Below are 22,151 nucleotides of genomic sequence, written 5' to 3' on the forward strand. Positions count from 1 at the left end.
CAGGAAAGCAGATAATTTCACATTGGGCCTCCAGAGTGAGAGATGGGCAGCCCTTAAAAGGACATGGGAGACACAGGATTGGCTGAGACACTAGACTAACAAACCACTGGATTGGTCGGCTGCGCTAAAGTGACCTGCATGGAATGGAGAAACTTTCCAAATAAGGAAGAGACTTGTGGGAGCTGACCTTCATAACACAGAGAGGGAGCTGGAAGACAGAGAGAGAGGGGTGAGCAGACGGGGAGGGAGTGATGAAAGGACACATGGAGGGATGAGGAGAGCAAGAGCCCAGGCTGTATGCTTGGGAGTTGACAGCATGGAAACTAAGCGGCTTCAGTGATCCCCCTCATAGAAAGCAGAGTGTGTTTCCCAGGAAAGAGCAGCCTGGTACGTTAAACACTGAGAAACAAACAGATAAATACACATTACCCAACATACATACACTCGGAGAGAAGAATTGTTTCCGGATGAGGTCAATCAACCTGTGATTAGATCCTGACTACGGGTGGTGGTGCAAGTGGTGAGTGCGGCTTCATGTGTGGCATACACGGTATCTCTCTTTAAACACACTCTCAATTAGACTACCACACAACTTCCACTTGTGGATGTTAATTAGAGGGTGTGATAATGTGTACACTGCTGTCACCAAGAAAACGACACTGAGAGCAGACGAGGCCCACTCTGACTCGCTTCTAAGTGTCAATGAGTTGAGTCGCAGGGAATGACTCGTACCTCGAAGGGACAAGGAGACCCTCTCCAAGTAAGGTGCTGTATGAATAAGAGAGTTTGTTTTTTCAGTTTCTTTACCTCAAAGTCAGCGGGTGTTTTTGAATAAGCTAAGGTCTGTGTTTAACACAGCGGTCCCCAACCTTTTTTGCACCACGGACCAGTTTATGTCCGATATTTTCACGGACCGACCTGTAAGGTGTTGTGGATAAATACAACAAATTAAAACCAGTACCTGTACCAAAAACAATTTATTCATAACACACGGGAAAAGACCCAGGGAAATCGAGTTAACGATATAAACAATAAAAAAATAACGATTAAAAACCCTGAAAACCATAAATTTCACACCTAGCCTCAAATCTCGCGGCCCAGTACCAAACAACTGAAGGACCAGTACCAGTCCGAGGCCCAGGGGTTGGGGACCGCTAGTTTAACACAGGCTTTAGACATTCTCATGCTCTGTTCACTAACAAAAAATAAGGAAATGTGTAAATTTAAGGTAAGAATGCAGAAGTAAGTGATGTATTTAAGTAGCAAGTATATACCACACATGTTGTACAGACAAAGTGGTAACCATGCCAACCAAAGATGTGGGATTCATTATCTCATTTTATTTTACCCAAAACCACGAAAATGGCTTTGGGAAAAATACAACGGTGTTTACATCACTGTGTTGTTCACTTATAGACAAGCAGAAGGAATGCTGAAGACAAGCAAACACACTATGCACTGCTAGGTTGAGCAAAAGGTCCAAAATTTATGTTGTGCTGGCCACTGCACTGGAATTTTGTACCTACTCACCCAGCTAGGACTGCTTTGTTGCTACTGGTCACAGTGCACGAGAGCCTCACACAGTGATTGGGTGATACTTTGCTAAAAGCCATTAGAAATAACAGGTTTCGTAGTGCTGAGGTGACACTGATACATTGTATCTAAAAGCTCTCTGATGTGAAGGGTTTCAGAAGATTTTCAAAGCAGCTTTATTGTGTGAAAACTGCCTTGCTGAACAAAATATATGCAAAACTCTTAAAAATTATAGAAAAAAATCCCTTTTGTTAGACGAACTGTGGCCGTGCTCATTTCTATCTGTACCTACAGTAGAACACACTGTAAACTGGAATACTGAAATTAAATAGATTCAATTAATTTAAAAACTAAAGCTCTGCTAACAAAAATATTTTAACATTTCCTTGTAAACTCTTTTTAAGCAGATTATTTTCGATTAGTTTGAACTATTTTGCGGTTTATTTAAGAATACCATACATTCAGTCTTCATGTTTGTGGGTGTGATGAGGGTTACTGGGAAAGTTTCACCCTATTGAAGTGTGAATCTTACCAAAAAACTGAATTTGTAAAAATGACGTCTTTTCTTCCCCTTCCTTTCACAATAAAAGTATCTTACATATACACTGAATGACTGCTGTAGATAACACGGTTTACAAAACTGCCTGACCTTTCCCCAATCATTGCACGCACACTTGAAACAGACACAAAAACACTACACTGGACCGGATCACCGGCCTCCTACTTTCCTCCCACCAACACACCATGACTCAACCGGCCTCTAAAAATAGACTACTCACAAAAATAGAAATGATCAATTCCTTTTTCTTTTTTTTTAAATTACTCATTCCACAAAAATTAGAGGTTTTTGTTTTTTACACTGAATACTTTCAGTGAATGAAACCAGATCTATGTGGTTGTGATGGGTGTGTTTACATACACAGTGACACTTGGAGTGCGTCCACTGTTTAAATGATTCCAAAGGTCCACAACAGTGTGCGTGCGTTACATGAAACTATTATATCTCTCCTGCTCATTTGACATAGATAGATAATGTTTCTGCTGCCATAAAGAGAATGTGGATTTTATTTCCAGACGTGGCCTAGTTTAAAATGTACCTTACGATGGATGAATCTCATTCGTGTCACCTGAATTTGAGAGATTTCTTTAGATGATTAATTCCATAGATCTATACCTCTTCTCAGTCATCCTGTCTCTCTCAAGTCTTCAGTCATTCAAGAAACATTATAAATCTAAAACACAAAATGACAAACAAAAGACACTGGATATGGGTGTCTCTCTCATTCTTATCCATGACAGTAAATCAGCTCTGCGGTCAGTGCTGAACGTTTATTCTGAAAGGGCCGGCTTTCAGCTGGCAGACTGCATGCTTTTATTGTGTAGGAGGAGGAGCTCACAGACAGACTGACTCAGAGGGAGAGAGAGAGAGAGAGAGAGAGAGAGAGAGACTGTGTCTGTCACTGTCTGGCCGCTCACCGCTATATATGCGTCTCCTACCTGAAAGTGGAGCAGTCAGTTGCAGTCCACTCTCCTGCAGGGAAATATCTCCACCACAGACATTACCACTCAAGGTAAAGCTTTTTCTTTTGTCTAAACTCAGATCTCAATTGAATTAAGCTTGGGGACTTTTCATTAACTTTCAAAAACTCAGAATTTCTTGAATTTATTTGCATTTTCTGACTGAAACACTTTGTCAGTAAAATAAAAATAGAGAGCAGGAGAAGAAAAGGGAGGCAAACGACTGAGGTAGAATAAACAGCAGCTTTTTTTTCCTTCACAGTCTCCGGGTTTACCAGCTCAACATGTTAATGTTTAAATCATATGTTGTCAGAGCTGGTGTGTGGTTTAGGAGCAGACGGAGGCTGAGTGTGATAACCATTCATTTTGGAGGCTCTAGAAAGGCAGCGAGTTTGGACTGCAAAGAGAAAAAGAAGAAAAAGGAAAGAAGGGGGGGGGGAAGAAGAGTAGCATCACTATGAGCGACTTTAGCTGAAGTTAGTTTGTTAGTTTTCTTTCCAGCAGTGCGACTGTGTTTATGTGGCGAGGTTCATTTGTTTGCAGAGCGCCTCTGTGGAGTCAGATGGATTAGTTAACACAATAGTCTGTTAGGTGGAAAAAACTTCTGACTTACTCCGCTGTAACTCTTCACTGACTGAGTTCTTTCTCTCTCTGGCTCTTCCTTTTCCTTCATCCGCCTCCTCCTTCTACCCTTCTTTCCCTCCACTCCTGCTGTTAATCCCATTTGATGGCGATGTCTTTCCCACTTCAATCCACCGAAGAATGTCTTCAGCATTCCTTCTATAGAGAAAGGGGGAAAAAAACAATCAGGGCTGAGCCAGAGGAGTGGGGAGAAGAGGGAGAGATGGATGGAGGTGTATAGAGAAAAGCAGGGCTCGCTGATTGTTGAGAGCCTCTTCACCTTGCGTATGAAATATGAGCCCAGATAGAGCGCGAGGGGGGGGGAATAAGAGAAAAAGAGAAAGTAGGGCAGAGAGAAAGTGGAAGTGTGTGATCGGGCAGCCGTAAGCTGGTTGGTTTTTTTTGTTGTTTTTTTGGTGTGGCTGGAATAAGAAAAATGCTCCGTGTTACGCTTTAAAGAGAGGGGGAGAAAGGAAAACAGTCTGGTTCTGTTTTATGTGGTGTGTGTGCAATTAGAGCCAAAGAGAATGAGGAGGTGGAGGTATACCAGGGAAGAGTGGGGCTGAAAATAAGCTAAAGAGAACGTATGCACTGAGATGAAGAACTGAATGATGGAGAGCGGCTGCAGATGAAGCAGCAGCAGACTGGATTCTGAGCGTCAGACAACCCTGTGAGATTATTCTGAAATGCTCGTGGAAAATTGGAGCGGTTTCTTTGTTAGCTCGTTTTCTCTTGTGAAAGTAAGTAGAGGTGGACATATATGAACAAGGGAGTCCAGAGAGAGAATGAAAAGAGCGCAGGCTTCTTTGTGTTGTGTCAGAATTATTTTCCCAGCTGTTGCCATGTGTAAATTAAAATTTCACAACATTACACAACAGATTTGTACATGTAAGACTTACTGCAAGTTTCTCTGTACTCACAAAGTTTAGAAATTCTCAACATGACACATTTTCTAGGGAAGGATAACACAAAAAGTAAGCAAATGGAAACTTGAGTCAGAAGGGACTCCTCCGGCACAGTTAAACAAGACAGTCTTACTAACAGTGTGTCAATCTGTCACTTTGTCAGACTGATGGTGTGTTTTTGCTCGAGGGCATCGGACAGCTTCGTGCTGACACACGTAATAGTAATGATGCAATGCTCACCGGTGAATATAAGCAACAGTAGCTGTGAACCAGATGTGTTTCAATATCTATACCCATTTTTGTGCTGCAACTGTGTGATTTTAATCTCACAGTTCTCTTGAACTCGGTCTCTGATTTAAGTCACCATTTGTGCGACACTATTTCCAGGCAGTGTTTGAGTTGTAGGTGTGATACCGGAGCTTAGTTTCGCTATTTCTCTATGAATCATTTACAGACTGCGAAGCCGTGCTGTTACCCAGCCACAGGTGTTTGTAGAAACAAACACACAGTAGGGTCTGCTGTAGCCTGAAAGCATAATACCCACTAAAGCCATTCCTCAGTCTTCCTGCTGAGGCTGCTGAGAACTGCAGCCTCAGTTCTCCTCATGTTGTTGTTTACAGAAGGAAACCCCTCATTACTGATGATGTACACTCAACAACTTCCTGTTCTCCCCCTTCTCCCTCGTACGCTTCCTGTCATCAGCTGGACGGGTCTAATAAAGCGGCTCCGTCTTTTACAGCCAGCTGCAGAGCTAACGAGATGGGCGGCAAATAAACCTGTGGATGGCTCCCAGCTTGCTTCGATAGTCGGTGGAACAGTGGATGAGTTTCTCACGCACTTTGTTTGCGCTTCCTGAACAATAACAAACAGTACAGTGCAAGCACAGATATTTAGAAGGTTGAGGTCTTCATTTATTAAAGCAGCATGCTGCTGGTAATGACCCACTGCATCTGGCACATCTCAGTGTTTAGCAGGCTGATACATCACGGGGCTGTAAAAGAGTCCTTCAATTAAGTTACTGTCAAGCTGTTCTGGAGTCTGTTTATTGAGCTTTTAGAAACTGCAGAGATGGATTCCTCTTAGCCCTTTTTTTACCCTTCCCTCCTTTTCCTTTTATAAAAAAGGGATTTAAAGACAGGATCCAGCCCAAGGAAAGTATTTTTCAGGATGAAAATAAGAGGAGACTCAAAGGCTTATTGCCTATTTATACCACCAAAAAAGAGAGAGGGTAAAAAAAGACAGACATAAGAGTAATGCTGCTTTTCAGTTGGAATGACAGACAGAGGAGCTGGAGCATTTTCTCTCAGCGAAGCAGAGCGCTTTGTGGGCCAGCTGGCTCAGACCAGAACAGCAAAACACAGTGCCGTTGGCTTGACGACAGAGGAACACTTCCCTCCTAATTCAGACCCGCTCGCCGCAAGAACAAAGAATAAGAGCGAGTGATGGGAGCCTGTTCTGCTTCTCGGCGCATTTTAAACAACTTGTAATCATCTACTCAAGGTATAGGTCACGTTTTAGTAAGGATTCTGCTCTTCTGGAGTGCAGATGGGATGAAGAAGTCGGACATTGTGTAGTGGCTTGTCATGCACTTTGTGGTCACAGCGGTGCGGATGATGAGAGCTGGAGGCTGCACAGCTGCAGGGTCATAGAAGTCTGGAAGACTCCTGGTCACTTGCTTCATGTAAACTTTAGAGTGGACTATAAAACTATTCGTGCAGCTTCAAACACAAGCTAACATAACATTTTCATGCACTTTCAAATGTGAAGCAAATGTCCAAATGGGAGTCGGAGTCCAGTCTTATCTAGTAAAATTAGAGTCCGACTATGCTAAATGGCATTTAGCTGGAAGTGAAATGCATTTCAGTGCTGACTGACACTAGGAGTATATTGTTGTATAGTAATAATGTATAGTTTGACTTATAATGAATGAAGACCCCTTGGAAAGTGAAGAGCTCTTTTTAAGACAAAGGGATGAACTCAGTTACAGGATAATATCTGCCCTTCATCCTACTTACACAGCATAAAAGAGGGGGGAAACACTAACTTCTCCAACAGAAATACTATACTCAGCTCTAAGAGAGTGTCAAAAGTGTAGGTAAATGCTAAAAAGGTCTTTGAGGTCTTCCCCTGCTGAGGCAGTAAAGCATTGTGTCGAGGAGAGTGGGATGAGGCTTTGAGGAAATTAAGAGTGTTTCCTCTCTGCTGGAGCAGACGGGCAGGGTGCTTATGCCTCCGAGAACACCGCCAAAAAAGGAATCAAACCGCTGCGGAGAGCTGTGAGCCTCACGAGCTGCCAAACTATTCCTGTAAAAGAGCTCTTTTGGTGGACTCCCAAACAGGAGACCTTTGGGGAATGTAAAGGAAAATGTATACAAAGAGGGGGGGGGACACTGAATTGATTGTGTGCTCAGTGAGTCCTGTAAGGGGAGCACCAGGTGGAATGACTGCAGGGGATGTTTTTGAATTATTGACTTTTATTTGAGCCAATGAATTCCCTTCTGGGCGTGTATTACCAAAATACTTGCCTAGGACACAGTCTATGTGATGATCTCCAATTAAGGGTAAAAGTATGTATGCAGTACCTACAACTGATAAATGGTAGGCTGAATGAAATCACCGAGAGTAGATGGCAAAAGCTAAAAGTAGTTTGAAACATCTGAACCGAGGTATTGTTGATACAATTGTTCTTTTAGTCCATCTGGCAGGACTCGTGTCAAATTATGCTACGACTATCAGTTTTGTCAAATTAGCACTGGTGACATTTGTAAATCTGTACCCCGAGCCGAGAGGGAGGGGGTTTTCTTTGCATTGTCACAGATGAAAAATAGTGGAAACGCTCCGCTGATTATTCAACATCTGGAAAAGATTTGGGCACATGAACTTGGTGGACTCTTGACAACACGCACCACTGGGATGTACAGTATATTCTGAGCAGGCAGCCTGTGAAGAACTCATCAGTCTCACATGCTCATGTGAGCTGTAGACTCAAGGTTTATAACTTTTCATCCTTTTTTCCCAAAGACCTACGGCCTCCTGATCCTCAGGGAGAGCACCTCAGAGTTCACTCATGTCCTGTGATTTTCAAAACATTTTAAAACCCTCCTGGTTCGACAACTGAAACTTTACATTATGAGTTAGCCTCCGTCTCCTCCACAATGACACAAGAACTGATTGACCACGCCTGTGCAAAAATAAATCACGATCCTGGCAAAATGACACAGAAATATTGCATTTTTTTCCCCTTCATTCTGCAAATTCGAGGAGCCACACCTGGGGTTTTACTTTTCCACAGCTCTGCTTATACCCCAGTTTTCTGTCCATCCACTTCAACGCTGCTGAACAACAGGAACAGAGCTGTTTTCTTCACTGTTGCACTTATCATCTGGTTCCAGCACCACGCTTGATGTATTGTCAACAGTCGGGGTTTTTAACAAGTCTTTGTTAGAGGCTAGAGGCTGATAAACTATCAGTCGGTGCCGCTCGTGCAGTGGTTTCCTCCCAGAAGTTGCACACATACCAACACTTTGCCCAAGCCTCTGGCCTGACAAGCTATCACCTTCAGAGCAGAGGAAAAACATTTCACACAGTTCGACTCCTGCTGACAACTGTCAGGCTGACGGCCGAGTGCTGATGTCATCCTGAAAATGCTTTGCGTCTTTAATAATTTACATCTTTGCTAACTTCACTTGACTTTCCAAACACTTTGACTCTCCATTGATGATGTTCACATCTGGCCTCCAACCTTCCTGCCAGTTTTGTTCTGACTACAGTTGGATTGAGACCAGGCTATTGTGTCATGCATAAACTAAAAACAGATGATTTTGTAACATTTTTACTGTTACCTTGTTATCATCTGCCCCTCAGGGTTTTTAAAAAAAAACATTTTTATGAAACTTTATTTTCTGATGACTGGTTGTTCTTCACAGGAACGCGGCACAGCTGAAGCAGCTGCAGGACCAGATTCTGTTGGAGCAGCAGGAAGCAGCCAACTGGCAGCAGCAGCAGCTGGAGCAGCAGAATCAGGAAATCCCACCTCCACCTCTGCAGCCACTTCAGGAAGTATCTCCACCTGCTCCTCCATCCCCACCTCTCCCACCTCCTCCCTCCTTCCAGGAGTTGGAGAACAGCACAGCCATGCAAGCCAGCACATTCAACTATGCCCGGCCCAAGCAGTTCATTGCAGCGCAGAGCCCCGGTGGGGCGGGCTACGTCACCCAGTCCTCTGGCTCCTCTGGATCCAGCCTGTCATCCCCTCTGTCTCCACCCACCTCACACAAGTCCTTCAGCAGGGTCACCATGCCCACCTTCACCAAGGCGGGCGGCCTCGAGTCCCCAAGCTCTCCTTCCTTCCCTCCTCCACCTCCGCCCTTCCTCAGCTCCGGCAGCCTGTCCTCTCCATCAGGTCCCGCCCAAGACTTTCCTCCTCCACCTCCTCCTCCCCCTCCACCCGTAGCCACATCTCCAGCATACTCAGATATGTCCTCGCCTTTCTCTTCCGTCCCTCCATCTCCTGCCTCCAGCTTCCTTTCCTCAGTGTTGCCCTCCACACCTTCCACACCTGGCAGCCCTACAGTCAATGCCATGGGTCTTCCTAAAGGCAACGGGACTGTGTAAGTGACATTCAAATACACTTTTAACCACATATATTTTTTTACAGAGTCTGTCAGCAGCATCAGGCCAGCACAGTCTGTGTGTCAGGCACTAACTGCTGCCAGCTGAGTGCAGAATGTCTGCTGCTGGATGGAAGATGACATGTTTACATTTTTTTGCAGCATGTTTACAGGAAAATGCCAACTAGAGACCCCACACACATAAACAAAAGTTGCTCAAAAGGTGCAAGGCCCTCACCCCAATTGGGGAAAAAAATATACACAAAGTCCTCGAGACGGAAAGATTTGTTGAAATTAATATAAACAATAACGTTAGCTTATATTTTTTAAAAAAATCTATCACTCTGCAGAGTATCTAGCTGATTTTGCACTCTGCTTATTGAGTTAGCTGATAAAAATCTGTTTGTGTGTAGATAATCCTCGTCTGATGGCGTCCCTGAAGAGAGTAATTTTTTTTTCCTTCCATCAAGGACATTCCGCCTTTTAGCTCTTTGCCAGTAAATTTTCATCACTCCCGAACTCCCCCTGCTATTCCTGGAATTCCTGCTGCACTTGTGAGAGATAAGAAGACACACTGCGAAATGCTATAGCTGAACATGTCCAGATAAGGGTTCATGTTAGAAAGCAAGTGGGGCAGCCATGGAGGAAAGAGGTGCTGAGATTATGTGAGTCACACAGTGACGGGGGGCCAGACCCTATATTGATCTCAGCCACTTTCCTGCTGTTCAAAACTTCTGTTTACGAGGGGCTTAAAGGGAAGGGTAAGGGGGATATAACGGTTTGTTTCAGACAGTGGAAATAATACCAAGTCCTACTATATAATAAATAAAGGTTATTTTCAACTTTTTGTCATTCTTTTAGCAAAGCATTTCCAAGGAAGTCCTCTGTCACCAAGACACCACGCATCGCCTCAGACTCAGACATTCAGGGATCCAAGGATGCGGTCATCCAGGATTTGGAGAGAAAACTGCGCTTCAAAGAGGAGCGCATCAGCAATGGTCAACAGGTATGTGTTTGTAGGTGTATGTGGGTGTGTTAAATTCTTAGTAAAATACTGAACAGTGTGTTTGCAGACAGTTACTGAATGAGCTTGTTCAGTAACCATTAACACGGAATAACAAGTGTCCCAACATATCCAACCAACGAAAAATTCAAAGAGCGTTTGATTCATGCACCCTCAAGGAAATTCATTATGCTTCCTCCACATATAATCGATCCCCTATTGACACAAGGCTTAGATACAAATAATGCAGTGTAAAAGTGTGTGTTTTTCTAACTCGCACACTAACCCGCACTGACCCCATTAATCACTGCTTCCAGAGGTTAACCTATGAGGAGAAGATGGCTCGCAGGCTCTTGGGTGCTGACAACGCAGCCACGGTCTTAAACACACAGGACACAGAGGAGGAGCCAGTCACACAGGTACGGCAGCTCTTTATCAGGATCCACACACACTGGAGGGAGGAACAAAACAGCACACGCACAAACCTGAAATCACACAGGCATGAAACCGTTTTACCAGCATATCTACACCGGCACAAATCCCCCTGCTGCATGCATACCACACATGCACCTCTCTGTGTGTCCACTGATACTTCGCTGGTGTCATTCCTATCTCATGATCACTGGCTTTCCTCCACCCCAAGCCACTGTAAACACTGCTGAGTGCACGTTATGAAAGCAGGGTGTAAACACTGCAAAGTCCTCCAGAGCCCTCCATAAAAAGCTCTGTTTATGCAAACTCCTAGAACCAAGTGTTGCTGCAAACATGTTGTTCAAAGGCTCTCTTAGACACCAAATAGTCACTTTGGAGAAACAGAAAAGAAGCACAACATCCCCACAGAGTTGGTTATGAATTTCAAAGACAAAGAAAGAGAAATCAAAGCCTTAATTTGTTTTTTAGATCTTTCAGTGTATTTCAATAGCATTTTAGACTGGGATAGCCAATAATGATTCAAATCAGACTATATGGAGGACATCACAGTGATGCATTATCATCCTTCAGCAACATGCACACATAGACTACATGAAAGTTGCCAGTAAACATCCCCATATCACATCTTGTGTCCACAATGTCAGAGTTAGCACTCTGCCACCCCTATGTGCTACTGCCTCTTTGTATGCGGAGCAACTCAGCTGATTAGAGCAATACAGCTAGTTTGCATGGCGAAGCTTGCAAAGGCATCAGCACTAGTGCATTATGCCACTTTGTATTTGATAAAGTGTCTTGCATGTATTTGTATTCTTTTTTTCTTTTGAGAGCAGGTAAGTTTGAACATGCACACAAACCAGACTATAAGAGGTGGACGTAGCCTATATGGAAGTACCTCAAACTGAGATTATTTAACATCCAGCAGGGGGCGCTTTATCTGGTTGGAAATAAAAGGTTAGATCTTTAGAAGTCTATGAGAAAATGACCCTTCTTTTCCAATCATCTCTGTCCCCAGTAGACACTTTTCTGATGGATTTATGGTCTCAATAACTAGTTTAAAGCCTCTTTTAATACAGCATGATGTTTATTTTCTATATGTTATCCTGATTTTTATTCGAATAAGCAGTAAAATATACTTAGTAGTAACTGACAGTTCGCTAGTGTCCTCAGTTTTTTATTTAGATAGATTCGCTTATTAAAATAAGTAAGGATGATGGCTCCCAAACTGGAATCCACAAACCAGTGGTTCACATCACCGTGGCTACTTCCATCTTTTATATAAAGAATTTAGCAACAGCAAACTTTAAAACACAACTGTTTCTTGCCCTGTTTAATCCATCATGACAGACACACAAACAAAGCCTCTTTTTCTCCCAACAGGAAGACAAATCATCTGATAGAGACTCTTACCCTCAAAAGGTTATTGACACCTTCTCCTGGTTTTTCTTTCACTCTAAAATATCACTGTGTCAAGCTATGCACACAAAAATCATAAACGTGTACAGTTTAACTGAAGCGGGATCAGGTGTGACAGTTATCTTATTTGGAAACAAGTGTTATAGAAAGGATACAGGGATACAGAATTTGTTACTGATCACTCAGCTTTTATATCCACTGGTCGCTTTTTGCGGTTGGTTTGCAAATATTCACAAAAGAGTGTTTAGTGTTTGTCCTTATCTGCACCTTTTACTGCCTATTTTCATTTAATGTGCAATATAAATTTTAGATACTAAAGCATGTTGAGAGCTTAATTGCAACATAACCATCAATCAGCACATTTGGTTCTACCACATATGTTTGTCCTCACTTTGCTGCCATCACAAAGTGCATGCTGTAGTTTTAGGCCACATCTTTACTTTGAAAGATTTTAACATGGAACCAGCCGCCTCTGTATTATTACCGGATAATAGCTCGCCAGTTCAGGACTTCTATAATTGCTGTGATCCTAAGCAGCACAGCAAGTTCAGGAAGATATATGTTGGCTCTGCAGCTGTGCCCGGAGGCCTGTCATTATCTGTGTGATGTGTCATCAGAGCAAGCTGCTCTGCAGATGTTCTCCACTGCCTCCTCAGAGTTCCAGCACTGAAAGATTGATGAAGATGATGAGATAGAGGAGTGCCTCATGTGGGTAAAGACAGTTAGGAAATTGGGAGAAAGTTGGTAGTTTCAGTAACCTTGAAGACAGTTTTATGAGTTTGTAAAAAGTTAAAATTGGGCAAAATGGGTTGTATCGATAGCTGTCCTCACGCTTTTAAATGCACTTGCACTCGCTATGGGTTCACACAAACCACTCACTCTCTCTCACTAATGCAGTGTTTCTGCTGCAGTGTTTGTCTAAATCTATTTTTTTGTCTCTTTTACTTATTTAGGAATACAAAGTGTCGAGCTTTGAGCAGCGTCTGATCAGTGAGATCGAGTACCGTTTGGAGCGTTCTCCGGTGGAGGAATCGGACGATGACGTGGAGCACGATGAGAACTCTGCTGGCCGAGGGGTGGCACCATCTTTCGACCAGAAACTCAAACACTACAAAGTCTTTGAGGGCATGCCAGTCACCTTCTCCTGCAAGATCAAAGGAGACCCCAAACCAAAGGTGAGAGGGTCTACATCGAATTTAGAGAACGTCAACGCACTTAAACACAGCTGGGATGATTCATATGTTATTCTGAAGCATTTATTAAGGTTCAAATTCCTGGCTTGAGGGGGTTCCTGATATGTGATGGTGCTGATGGAAAGTGTATATACTGTACATTTATTGTACACTGGGATAAGGAGAGGCTCTTTGCGGGAATACACTCTGGGACTAACTGGCTGGTTGGCTCTGTGTGTATTAATCAGACTGTGTTGACAGGTTTAATGGGAAAAAAATAAGAAATGACATAGGGGCCAAATATTCATGGAGTATTACCTTTCATTCATCCATCCATCCTGTTCTGCTTAGTTAAGACCAGGTGGCAGGGAGCAGCAGCCCAAGAAGAGATGTCTAAACCCATCTCTCCTCAGCTTGTTTCTGGTAGAATCCTAAAAAACCCCAACTGCCTCCTTTTGATATGGTAGAGCAGCATCTCTACTATTCCTGTCTTCCTACAGTCTTTAATGAGCCCATTCACCCTTTCCAGGAATAGCCTTTCTGCCACTTGTAGCTACGATCTTATTCTTTAAGTCGTTACCCATTTATGATTACAGGTGAGGACTGGGGCAAAGCTTCCCCAGTAAATCAAAAGCAATGTCTTTAATCTGTCTGTCAATCTCCAGCTCTCCTCCCCTGTAGCAGGCACTCCATCCTTTTCTGTCTAAGAACAATGTCCTTAGAAGTTTTGCTTTTAGTCCTAGCCACTGTGCTTGCCCAACAGGATCATATCATCTTTAAATAACAAGTTATGAACAGAACTTGTAGCAGAGTCCAATGCCGACCTGGAGTCAGTCTGCCTTATTCCCATCAATATAAACCAAATATTGCTAGGGGAAAAAAGTGATTTCTTTGCGATGTTAGTGCCAAAGTCAGTCCATGAAAAACATAACTTGTCTGATAATTGTATGATCTTGTGCTGCAGGTCTACTGGTTTAAAGATGGTAAGCAGATCTCTAAGAGGAGCGAGCACTACAGGATCAGCCGAGATCCTGATGGAACCTGCTCCCTGCACACTGCTGCAGCCTCACTGGACGATGACGGCAACTACACCATCTTGGCAGGCAACCCTGAGGTGAGTTGAAAAAACGATGCAAACCACCTATGTTCGACTGCCTGTCTGATATGTCACCACTCGTAAAAATAATGTTCTCTGGCTTGAACGGGAAGAGGGGGTTGAATGAGACAGGAAAACCCTGAAGAGGTTCCAAAGTTTATGTCGAACAGGCCCTCGAACTGTCTTTTCCAGCTCTAACACTCACATTTCATTTCCTCCTCTCAGTCAGACTTGCCGTTCCTGGCGTTTTATCACCTCATAAGTTCCCTCTCTTCCTCTCTCAGGGCAGGGTGAGCTGCACTGGCAGGATGATGGTCCAGGCGGTGAACCAGCGAGGTCGCAGCCAGCGCTCAGCACCTGGACACATGCGCAGGTGAGGCTGGCAGCAGAGGGAGAGAAGACAAACAAAATCTCCGTCTGGCGCGTGTGGTGCAGGCTGTTCACCATCTGCACGTGCTTCTGTGCTCGCTCACACATTTCCGCACGGATTCAAAACAGTCCAAGAAGCTTCTATTTAAGCAAATGTTTGCCGTGAGCTGAATCCCACTGTTCGGGGGAGAAAAGCTCAGTGTTAATGAGAGGGAACACCTGTTAGCATGGCTCTGTTTTTCATTGCTCTAATGGTCTTGTATATGCAGTATGCAGTCGTGCAAGGCCAGATATTGAAAAATGCACTGACGATCGCAGACATTCTTATGGTCGCTTACAGAACATAAAAAACACCTGTAATCTGTTATCAAGATGAACACACCCTGATTAAATTAGAGCTTAAGGATGTTTTGAGTAAGGAGAGAGATCCAGATAACAATCAGTGTCTCCTGCTCTCTTTATTTCTCTCCCTGGCTGATATTCAGGCAGTGTGGTGATGTCACTGTGTTTGAGTATAGTTATAAGAACATCTCCAGGTCCTGTCCTGCTGTACAAGTCTTAAAGAGACTTTTACATGTCACAAAACAGGAAGTGGAAGTAGGGGAAAGAGAACTGGAGGGTTTTTTAAACCCTTTAAACCCTAACCCGTCACCGATGACGGTTAGCATTTTTAGCAACTCCAGGCCTCGAGGGCCGGTGTCCTGCAGGTTTTAGATCTCACCCTGGGTCAACACACCTGAATCAAATGATTAGCTCATTACCAGGCCTCTGGAGAACTTCAAGACATGTTGAGGAGGTAATTTAGCCATTTAAATCAGCTGTGTTAGATCAAGGACGCATCTAAAACCTGCAGGACACCGGCCCTTGAGCCCTGGAGTTGCCTTCCCCTGGTTTAAAGGGTAAATTAGGTCAGGGTTTAAAGGGTTAAAGTATTCTTTAAAGTATTCTCCTGGGGCGGTAGCATTTACCGCCCCAGGAGATCTTTGAGGTCAACAGACCTGATGCTTTTAGATGTTCCCAGGTACAGACTAAAGACTAGGGGAGAGAGGGCTTTTGCTGTGGCTGCACCCAGACTGTGGAACAGTTTACCTCCTCACATCAGATTCTCCACAATCCTTGGAACTTTTAAAACTGCTCTTAAAACTCACCTCTTCTCATTGGCTTTTAGCAAGGTTTAACTTATTGTTTTAATTTATTGTTTTATCAGTGAGGTGTTTTATGTACTTGTGTTTTATTGTATTTTATATTTGTATTTTATTGTACAGCACTTTGGTCAGCCTCGGTTGTTTTTAAATGTGCTTTATAAATAGACTTGACTTGATTCTACTCTTTCTGACAGGGGGGATTTCACCTATGATTTTATGTGCTTCCCCGTGTAGCCTTAGTTGAGAGTTTAACAGTCAGCAAATAAAAACTAAAAGTTTGTTCTTTTCCAAAACATCTCATTAATTCCGAGCTTAAATTTTAATCCCAGAAACCCTTTGTCTGTCTGTCTCTCTCTCTCTCTCTCTCTCTATCAGGCCCAGGTCCAGGTCTAGAGACAGCGGTGATGAGAACGATAACATCCAAGAGCGTCACTTCCGCCCCCACTTCCTGCAGGCGCCTGGTGACCTCATTGTTCAGGAAGGCCGCCTGTGTCGAATGGACTGCAAGGTAAATACACACCTCTAGTGTAACATGTGCCAGCATGGGTGTACACTGTGATAAAACAGAGGAAGGAAGGAACTATGGTTGTACTGTGGTTGCTCAGTCAATTAATAACAATATTAAAAACACCTATACAGCACTTTTTAACAATGTTACAAAATGTTTCACGATTAGAACTTCTTGCATTACATAAACGAGCATACATATACCAATGTGCTGTGCATACAGCTTTTATTAATGTAGGAGGTCAAGTCGATGAAATGGTCCAAATCTGGAAGCATCGAGTTTTTCCACAGTGTTTGGACTGATGTGATGTAATAGCACATGGCAGGTTTTATTAGTGGCAGCCTGATTCTCTTTTCAGTCTGTTTTGAGAAAGGTCTTCCCTGTTAAAACTGTTAATATATGGCTAGCACTGCTGCCAGACAGAAACGGTCCTGATTTCAGAACTTTCTATGTGGAGATTGCAAACCCTCCCTGTTTTTACCCAGGTTTTCTTTAGGAACTCAAAAACAACATATAAAGTTGATGGCCTGGCACACTCTTACAAAAGAAGTTTCTAATATCAAAAGCTGCACGTGGTTGAAAAAGTAATTTCGATAACTCAAAACCAACTTTTTTATAAAGTTGGTTTTGAGATGCTGCGTTTTTGATGTAAAAAAGAAGAAAAAACAAACTTTTTGTTTTTTGGGTTTGTGTTTTTTCTTTGGTTGAGTATGGCGTGTCAAGCTATGAACTTTAATGTGCCTGTGGTTTCAGCCCTGTGTTACAGTGTGTTACAATCTGTCATTTTAACTTTAACCCTACTCACCAAGCCATTGCTTTGATTTAACCTGCTGTGCTTATTGAATAGACTGCAGGTGAACACACTATCGCTGCTATTCTTTGATAAACCAAAGAGTCTAAAATAAGTGAGACGTGACTAGAAAGAAAGATGCCCGCACCAAAGAGAATATGTTAATCATAGTAATAGAGAAAAAACCATTTCAAATCCACCCTTTAATTCAGCGTCTGTATTGCTTTCAGGGAGGCTCCATGTCAGTGCTGCCAAGGAAGCATTTCCCTTTCCGTGCATTCCAGTTCCTCTAGTGAACTAGCGCAGACAAGATTTTTCATCACTTTATGAATGGCTCACAACAGACAGACAGGGCACACAGGTGTCATTTTTCAGGGATTAAGTGGGATCAGGTTTTTCTAAAATTATTTCCCCTTACACCACTCCCACCACCCGTGCTCGTTTTCTTTCTTCATCCCCTCCATCTTCACCTCGTCTCCCTGCGGCCTGAGGCACCGAGGAACCTCTTTGAAAAGCTGGTGCATGTAATAAAATAAAGCAGACCCACAATTAACTCTCTATAAAAAGCCTGTCTTTTTGGGCCTCTCAGAAATAAACCCAGAGTCTCCATTCCTTCAGAGCTCTTAATGTCGAAGATATTTATAGCAAATATCTATTTGCAGGTCATTTGAGGCTTTCTAGATTTTCCGTTCTTAAAATGTCTCAACTTCTAAATGCGCACTGGTTTCCTTCCAGAAGTACTTATCACTGCTTAGTCTGCTGTTTTGTGAGAATGTGAACATTGTAATAGTGGCACATTTTCCATGTGGGCCAGAGGCAGCAGAGCAGGTGTTGGGTTTCTCTGCAAAGAGAAACATGTCTTCTCCGAGTCCAGTTTATTCCCGTGACAAAGCATGCAGGTGACCAGTCTCCCCCAGACAAACAAAGATTAACTAAACTGTTTTCATACTCCCAATAAACACGAACATGCGGATAACAATCAAATTCCTCCAACAAAAACAGGCACGACGTGAGCATTCATGCATTCACTCAAATGTAATGTCTTCTGTGTTTTTCCCCTCCTGTAGGTGAGCGGCCTGCCCACTCCTGACCTCATCTGGCAGTTGAACGGACAGACCATCCGCCCTGATTCTGCCCATAAGATGCTGGTGAGAGAAAACGGCGTGCACTCGCTGGTCATCGAACCTGTGACCAGCCGCGACGCAGGCATCTACACCTGCATCGCCAGCAACAGAGCCGGCCAGAACTCTTTCAACCTGGAACTCATCGTTGCAGGTAAACAGAACGATCAGCACGAACAGAGACTTTTTTTTTTTTTAATGGGGTGGCATTTGAGGGACTCATGGGAAAGCAGACCGTTCTAGGGTTAATAACGTCTAAATTAGAAACTACCTGGAAACTAACTTTAACTGTGAATGGCTTCCATAAACATCCAGCAGGAGATGTTGCTGTCCTGGTTCATTAGTGCATCTAAGTAACACCTTCTCTCTCCTTAGCCAAAGAGATGCACAAGGCCCCTTCATTCATCGAGAAACTGCAGAACACGAGCGTTGCAGAGGGTCATCCTGTGCGACTGGAGTGCCGTGTGACGGGGGTTCCCTATCCGCAGATCTTCTGGAAGAGGGAGAATGAGTCTTTCACTCACAACACAGACAGAATCAGGTAAACAGGAATAAGTAAACCAAACTGGTTTGGTGACTTTGCCCTAAAATGAGATTTAGAAAGCATTTTCCCCAGTAAGTTATACAAGCCCTAAACATGTGCACAGTTATGGTTTCAATAACATTTCAATCCAGAGGACTAGGATCACGCCATCACAGCACCAACACATGCAATGACAATTCATATTATAGATACAGTACGCCAAGAAAAACAATATTTAAATATTACCTTATTTCATGTAAGTGTCATGTCTCTGACATCTGATGTATATCAGTTATCTGATGTATGTCAATGCTCTTTCTCTTCTTTCCCAGCATGCACCAGGACAACTGTGGCTACCTATGTATGATCATCCAGCCAGCCTTGAAAGAAGATGCCGGCTGGTACACCGTGTCAGCCAAGAATGACGCCGGCATCGTATCCAGCACCGCTCGGCTTGATGTCCACAGTAAGTCTAAGCTATCACACACTTCTCCCTGAATCCAGCATTTTCCTTTATACAAACTATTTAAATACTTCTATTCCTTCTTTAGCTCAATGGCAGCAGCCTAACCTCCCAAAGCCAAAAAAGGTGCGTCCCTCCACCAGCCGCTACGCAGCACTGACGGAGAGAGGTCTGGATGTGAAGGCGGCCTTCTTCCCCGACTCCAGCCCAGTGCAGCCCGGAGGCCTGGTGGAAAGCGACGACCTGTAGAGACGAGTCAGAGGTGTGAGGATTACCCAGAAAAGCCAGAAAGCTGCCTGTGATCCGGGCACTCCTAACGAGGAGAGGCAGAGTATATTCTTGTCCACCACCAATGAACTGCAGATACTGAATTTAAGCTTGGGTGGGCAAAGTGAGAAAGGTGTTGCCATGTTTCTTTGTTCTAAATAGGATGACACAACACTAATGTATTACAGAATTCATCAAGTTGTTTCCCCAAGTTTCATTTTATTAACTGGATCTGGAAGTGATTGAGGTGTTTACCACAAGAAAAGACTGTTCAGTGTATGCCTGACTCTGTTTTACCCTTTAAAGTGCCTTTTTCTTTCTGTAAAGATACAAAAAAATGAAACCAAATCACTATGCATGTTCAAGTGGTGCCATTTGCAATTCACCAACTAATACTGTATTTATAAGTAGCAATCACACCAGCTGAGGAAACGAGACTGAATGATTCAAAGCATCGTAGCTTGGACGAAGGAGATCACCCACTTTTATTGTGAGGGCTTATGTAGCACAGTGCAGATAGTTAAAGCATCATACAATCTGCGCTTTTAGGTTGTAGATCAGATACTGGACAAGGCCGGACCTTAAAAACGGTGTTTTTTGTTGTTGTTTTGTTTTGGGGGGGCAGAAGACATTTAACGTTTGGTTAAAAGGATGTGTATGTGCAGCAGACCTTAAGGAAAGTTGGTTTTAACAAGAGAAAATGGGAGTAAAAGCAAGTCAGTGGAGGGATGTGAAGTGTAATACTGAAAAACTAAAATGATGGTGGGTTATTTAGGTGATTACTTTTTCTTCTTCTTTGATTTTCTTTTCTTTCTTTTTTTTGAAGTGTGAATTGAAACGTTCTCACTTAAGAGAGGGTGCTGTGAAGGGTTTCAGTGTTTTTCGTCACACACATCACAGATTGTCCATTTTATTTTTGTATGGAAAAAAAAAAATGCTATTTACTTTCCAAAGCAATCTTAACATAAATTATATTTGCAACCTTCAGTTCACCGATAAAACAATCCTGTCTATCATGAAGCTTTATAAATATATTTACTGCCTTAAATCACTTAATGCAAACACAGTTTCTTTGCATGTTTTTTTTGGACACTTGTACAGTGCCAAGTAACTTTTACTAGGATGCATTTAAAAAAAACAAAAACAAAACTGCTTCTTTCCTTCAGTATTCATGGGTAATAAAAACTCTCAACATTAAGAAATCAACAGCAAAGCATATTTATATCTACGATTTGTCTCCTTGTGGGCATCTTTTTTCTGAGCTTCGGTCAGCTGACACTTTGTGTTTGCACATTTCTATGCCAATCAATGCCTGTATATGGATTGTTCTCCTGATACTATTTTAGGTTATAAAATGTTAATAAAAAAATCAAACTCTTCAGGCACAGTGTGAATGTTTTTGTGGACTGGTAGGCTTCTCTAAAACAAAAGAATGCCAAAAGGCATATTATCGGTCACAGGAAATGCCACTTGTGCTAAATACGTTAAAAAGCTATAAAGTCAAGCAGTAATTTGGCACAGTGATTCCCAATAAGGGGTACATGTACTGTGCAAAAGTCTCAAGCCACCCCTCAGTTCTTTTTACTTTGCTTCTTTGGAGCCAGACCTTCCTGCAATTTTTTTAAAGTGGTCTTGAGCAATAGCTCGCCAGGGTTTCTGGGGAACTACTGCTCAAGTTTGTGTTGTAGATAAAGTACAACATGTTCATTCAAGCGTCGTGCCTTAATCTACTCACTCTATTAGTGATTTTTGTCCTTATCTGGAAAGTTTCACTGATTTCAGCAGCAAAATTAAACTATTTTATATACTTTGTGTCACTGCGACTCTCGTGTGGCCTGATATTATTATTCATGTTAATCGGTTCTGTTCACACCTGGTATAAGCATGCTATTGTTCAACCCAACCCTTGCTGTAAAACCTCAAATCTAACCTGGATTTATCCTTACCTGGAAAGTTATAGCTAGGGATAAGCCCAGGTGACCTTAATTGCCAAAGATTTTAGAAAAGATTGTAGCTGAGAAGCCTTTTAGGAAATGCATAACACTTTTTATAAATTTTAGTTATAATTTTATAAATTACATTTGACTGAAAGTGCCCTTCTTAGGGTTACAAATGACATTTTGATGGGTCCAGATGCTGGGAATTACACTGTTCTGCTTTTGATACTGCGTCACTGTTACACAGTCACATTAAACAGGTTACATCAAGTAGTGGGTGTGTCTGGATCAGCGTTAGGCTGGTTTAAATCTTACCTTGCAGACTTACCCGTTCTGTCTGTATTAATCATTTCCTGTCAGAAAAGGCTGCCTTGTCCTGTCTAGAGCAGCTGTTCCAGATGGTGTCATCACCCAAAACCTTGGGTCTCTAAGCTCCTCTCTTAACTGATCGTCAGGAAATGTGAGCACTTTTATAAAAGCAGGAGTTTTGTGTGTTGCTGGTCTGGAGCATTCAGGTTTTAACACAAAACCAAGGTTTCTGGAGTGAACATCACAGCAAACATCAGATGATGCAAAAAAAGTAAATATATAGTAACCTAAAAAATAAATAGTAACCTAAAAGTAGACCAGATTCAGTTTAAAATGAGTTTAAATAGACTTGAAAAATGGCTGTTGAGTCCATCTACCTGGCTGGCTGCTCCGTTTAGAAAGACATACAACACTTA

The 22,151-nt window shown here is 42.7% G+C and overlaps 1 protein-coding gene across 4 annotated transcripts in view; it reads left to right on the forward strand.

Annotated features, from left to right (window-relative positions):
* palld (palladin, cytoskeletal associated protein) overlaps positions 1-20,868 on the forward strand; it is a 71,343-nt gene extending 50,475 nt beyond the window's left edge. For all 4 annotated transcript variants that reach the window (XM_085266049.1, XM_085266050.1, XM_085266051.1 and 1 more), the window contains 12 exons: positions 8,504-9,187; positions 10,049-10,193; positions 10,508-10,609; positions 12,000-12,038; positions 12,989-13,210; positions 14,172-14,321; positions 14,588-14,676; positions 16,193-16,325; positions 18,183-18,390; positions 18,612-18,777; positions 19,092-19,225; positions 19,311-20,868. In XM_085266049.1, the coding sequence (XP_085122175.1) occupies positions 8,504-9,187; positions 10,049-10,193; positions 10,508-10,609; positions 12,000-12,038; positions 12,989-13,210; positions 14,172-14,321; positions 14,588-14,676; positions 16,193-16,325; positions 18,183-18,390; positions 18,612-18,777; positions 19,092-19,225; positions 19,311-19,471 (2,233 nt within the window). In that variant the 3' untranslated portion in view covers positions 19,472-20,868. The remainder of the gene's footprint in view (positions 1-8,503; positions 9,188-10,048; positions 10,194-10,507; positions 10,610-11,999; positions 12,039-12,988; positions 13,211-14,171; positions 14,322-14,587; positions 14,677-16,192; positions 16,326-18,182; positions 18,391-18,611; positions 18,778-19,091; positions 19,226-19,310) is intronic.
* Positions 20,869-22,151: the final 1,283 nt, after the last annotated feature.

This window comes from Mchenga conophoros, linkage group LG23 (genome assembly GCF_057382185.1).
Source record: "Mchenga conophoros isolate Kocher_MC1m ecotype Shallow Benthic linkage group LG23, M_conophoros_male_GT1.1, whole genome shotgun sequence".
In the NCBI taxonomy this organism is placed as follows: Eukaryota; Metazoa; Chordata; class Actinopteri; order Cichliformes; family Cichlidae; genus Mchenga; species Mchenga conophoros.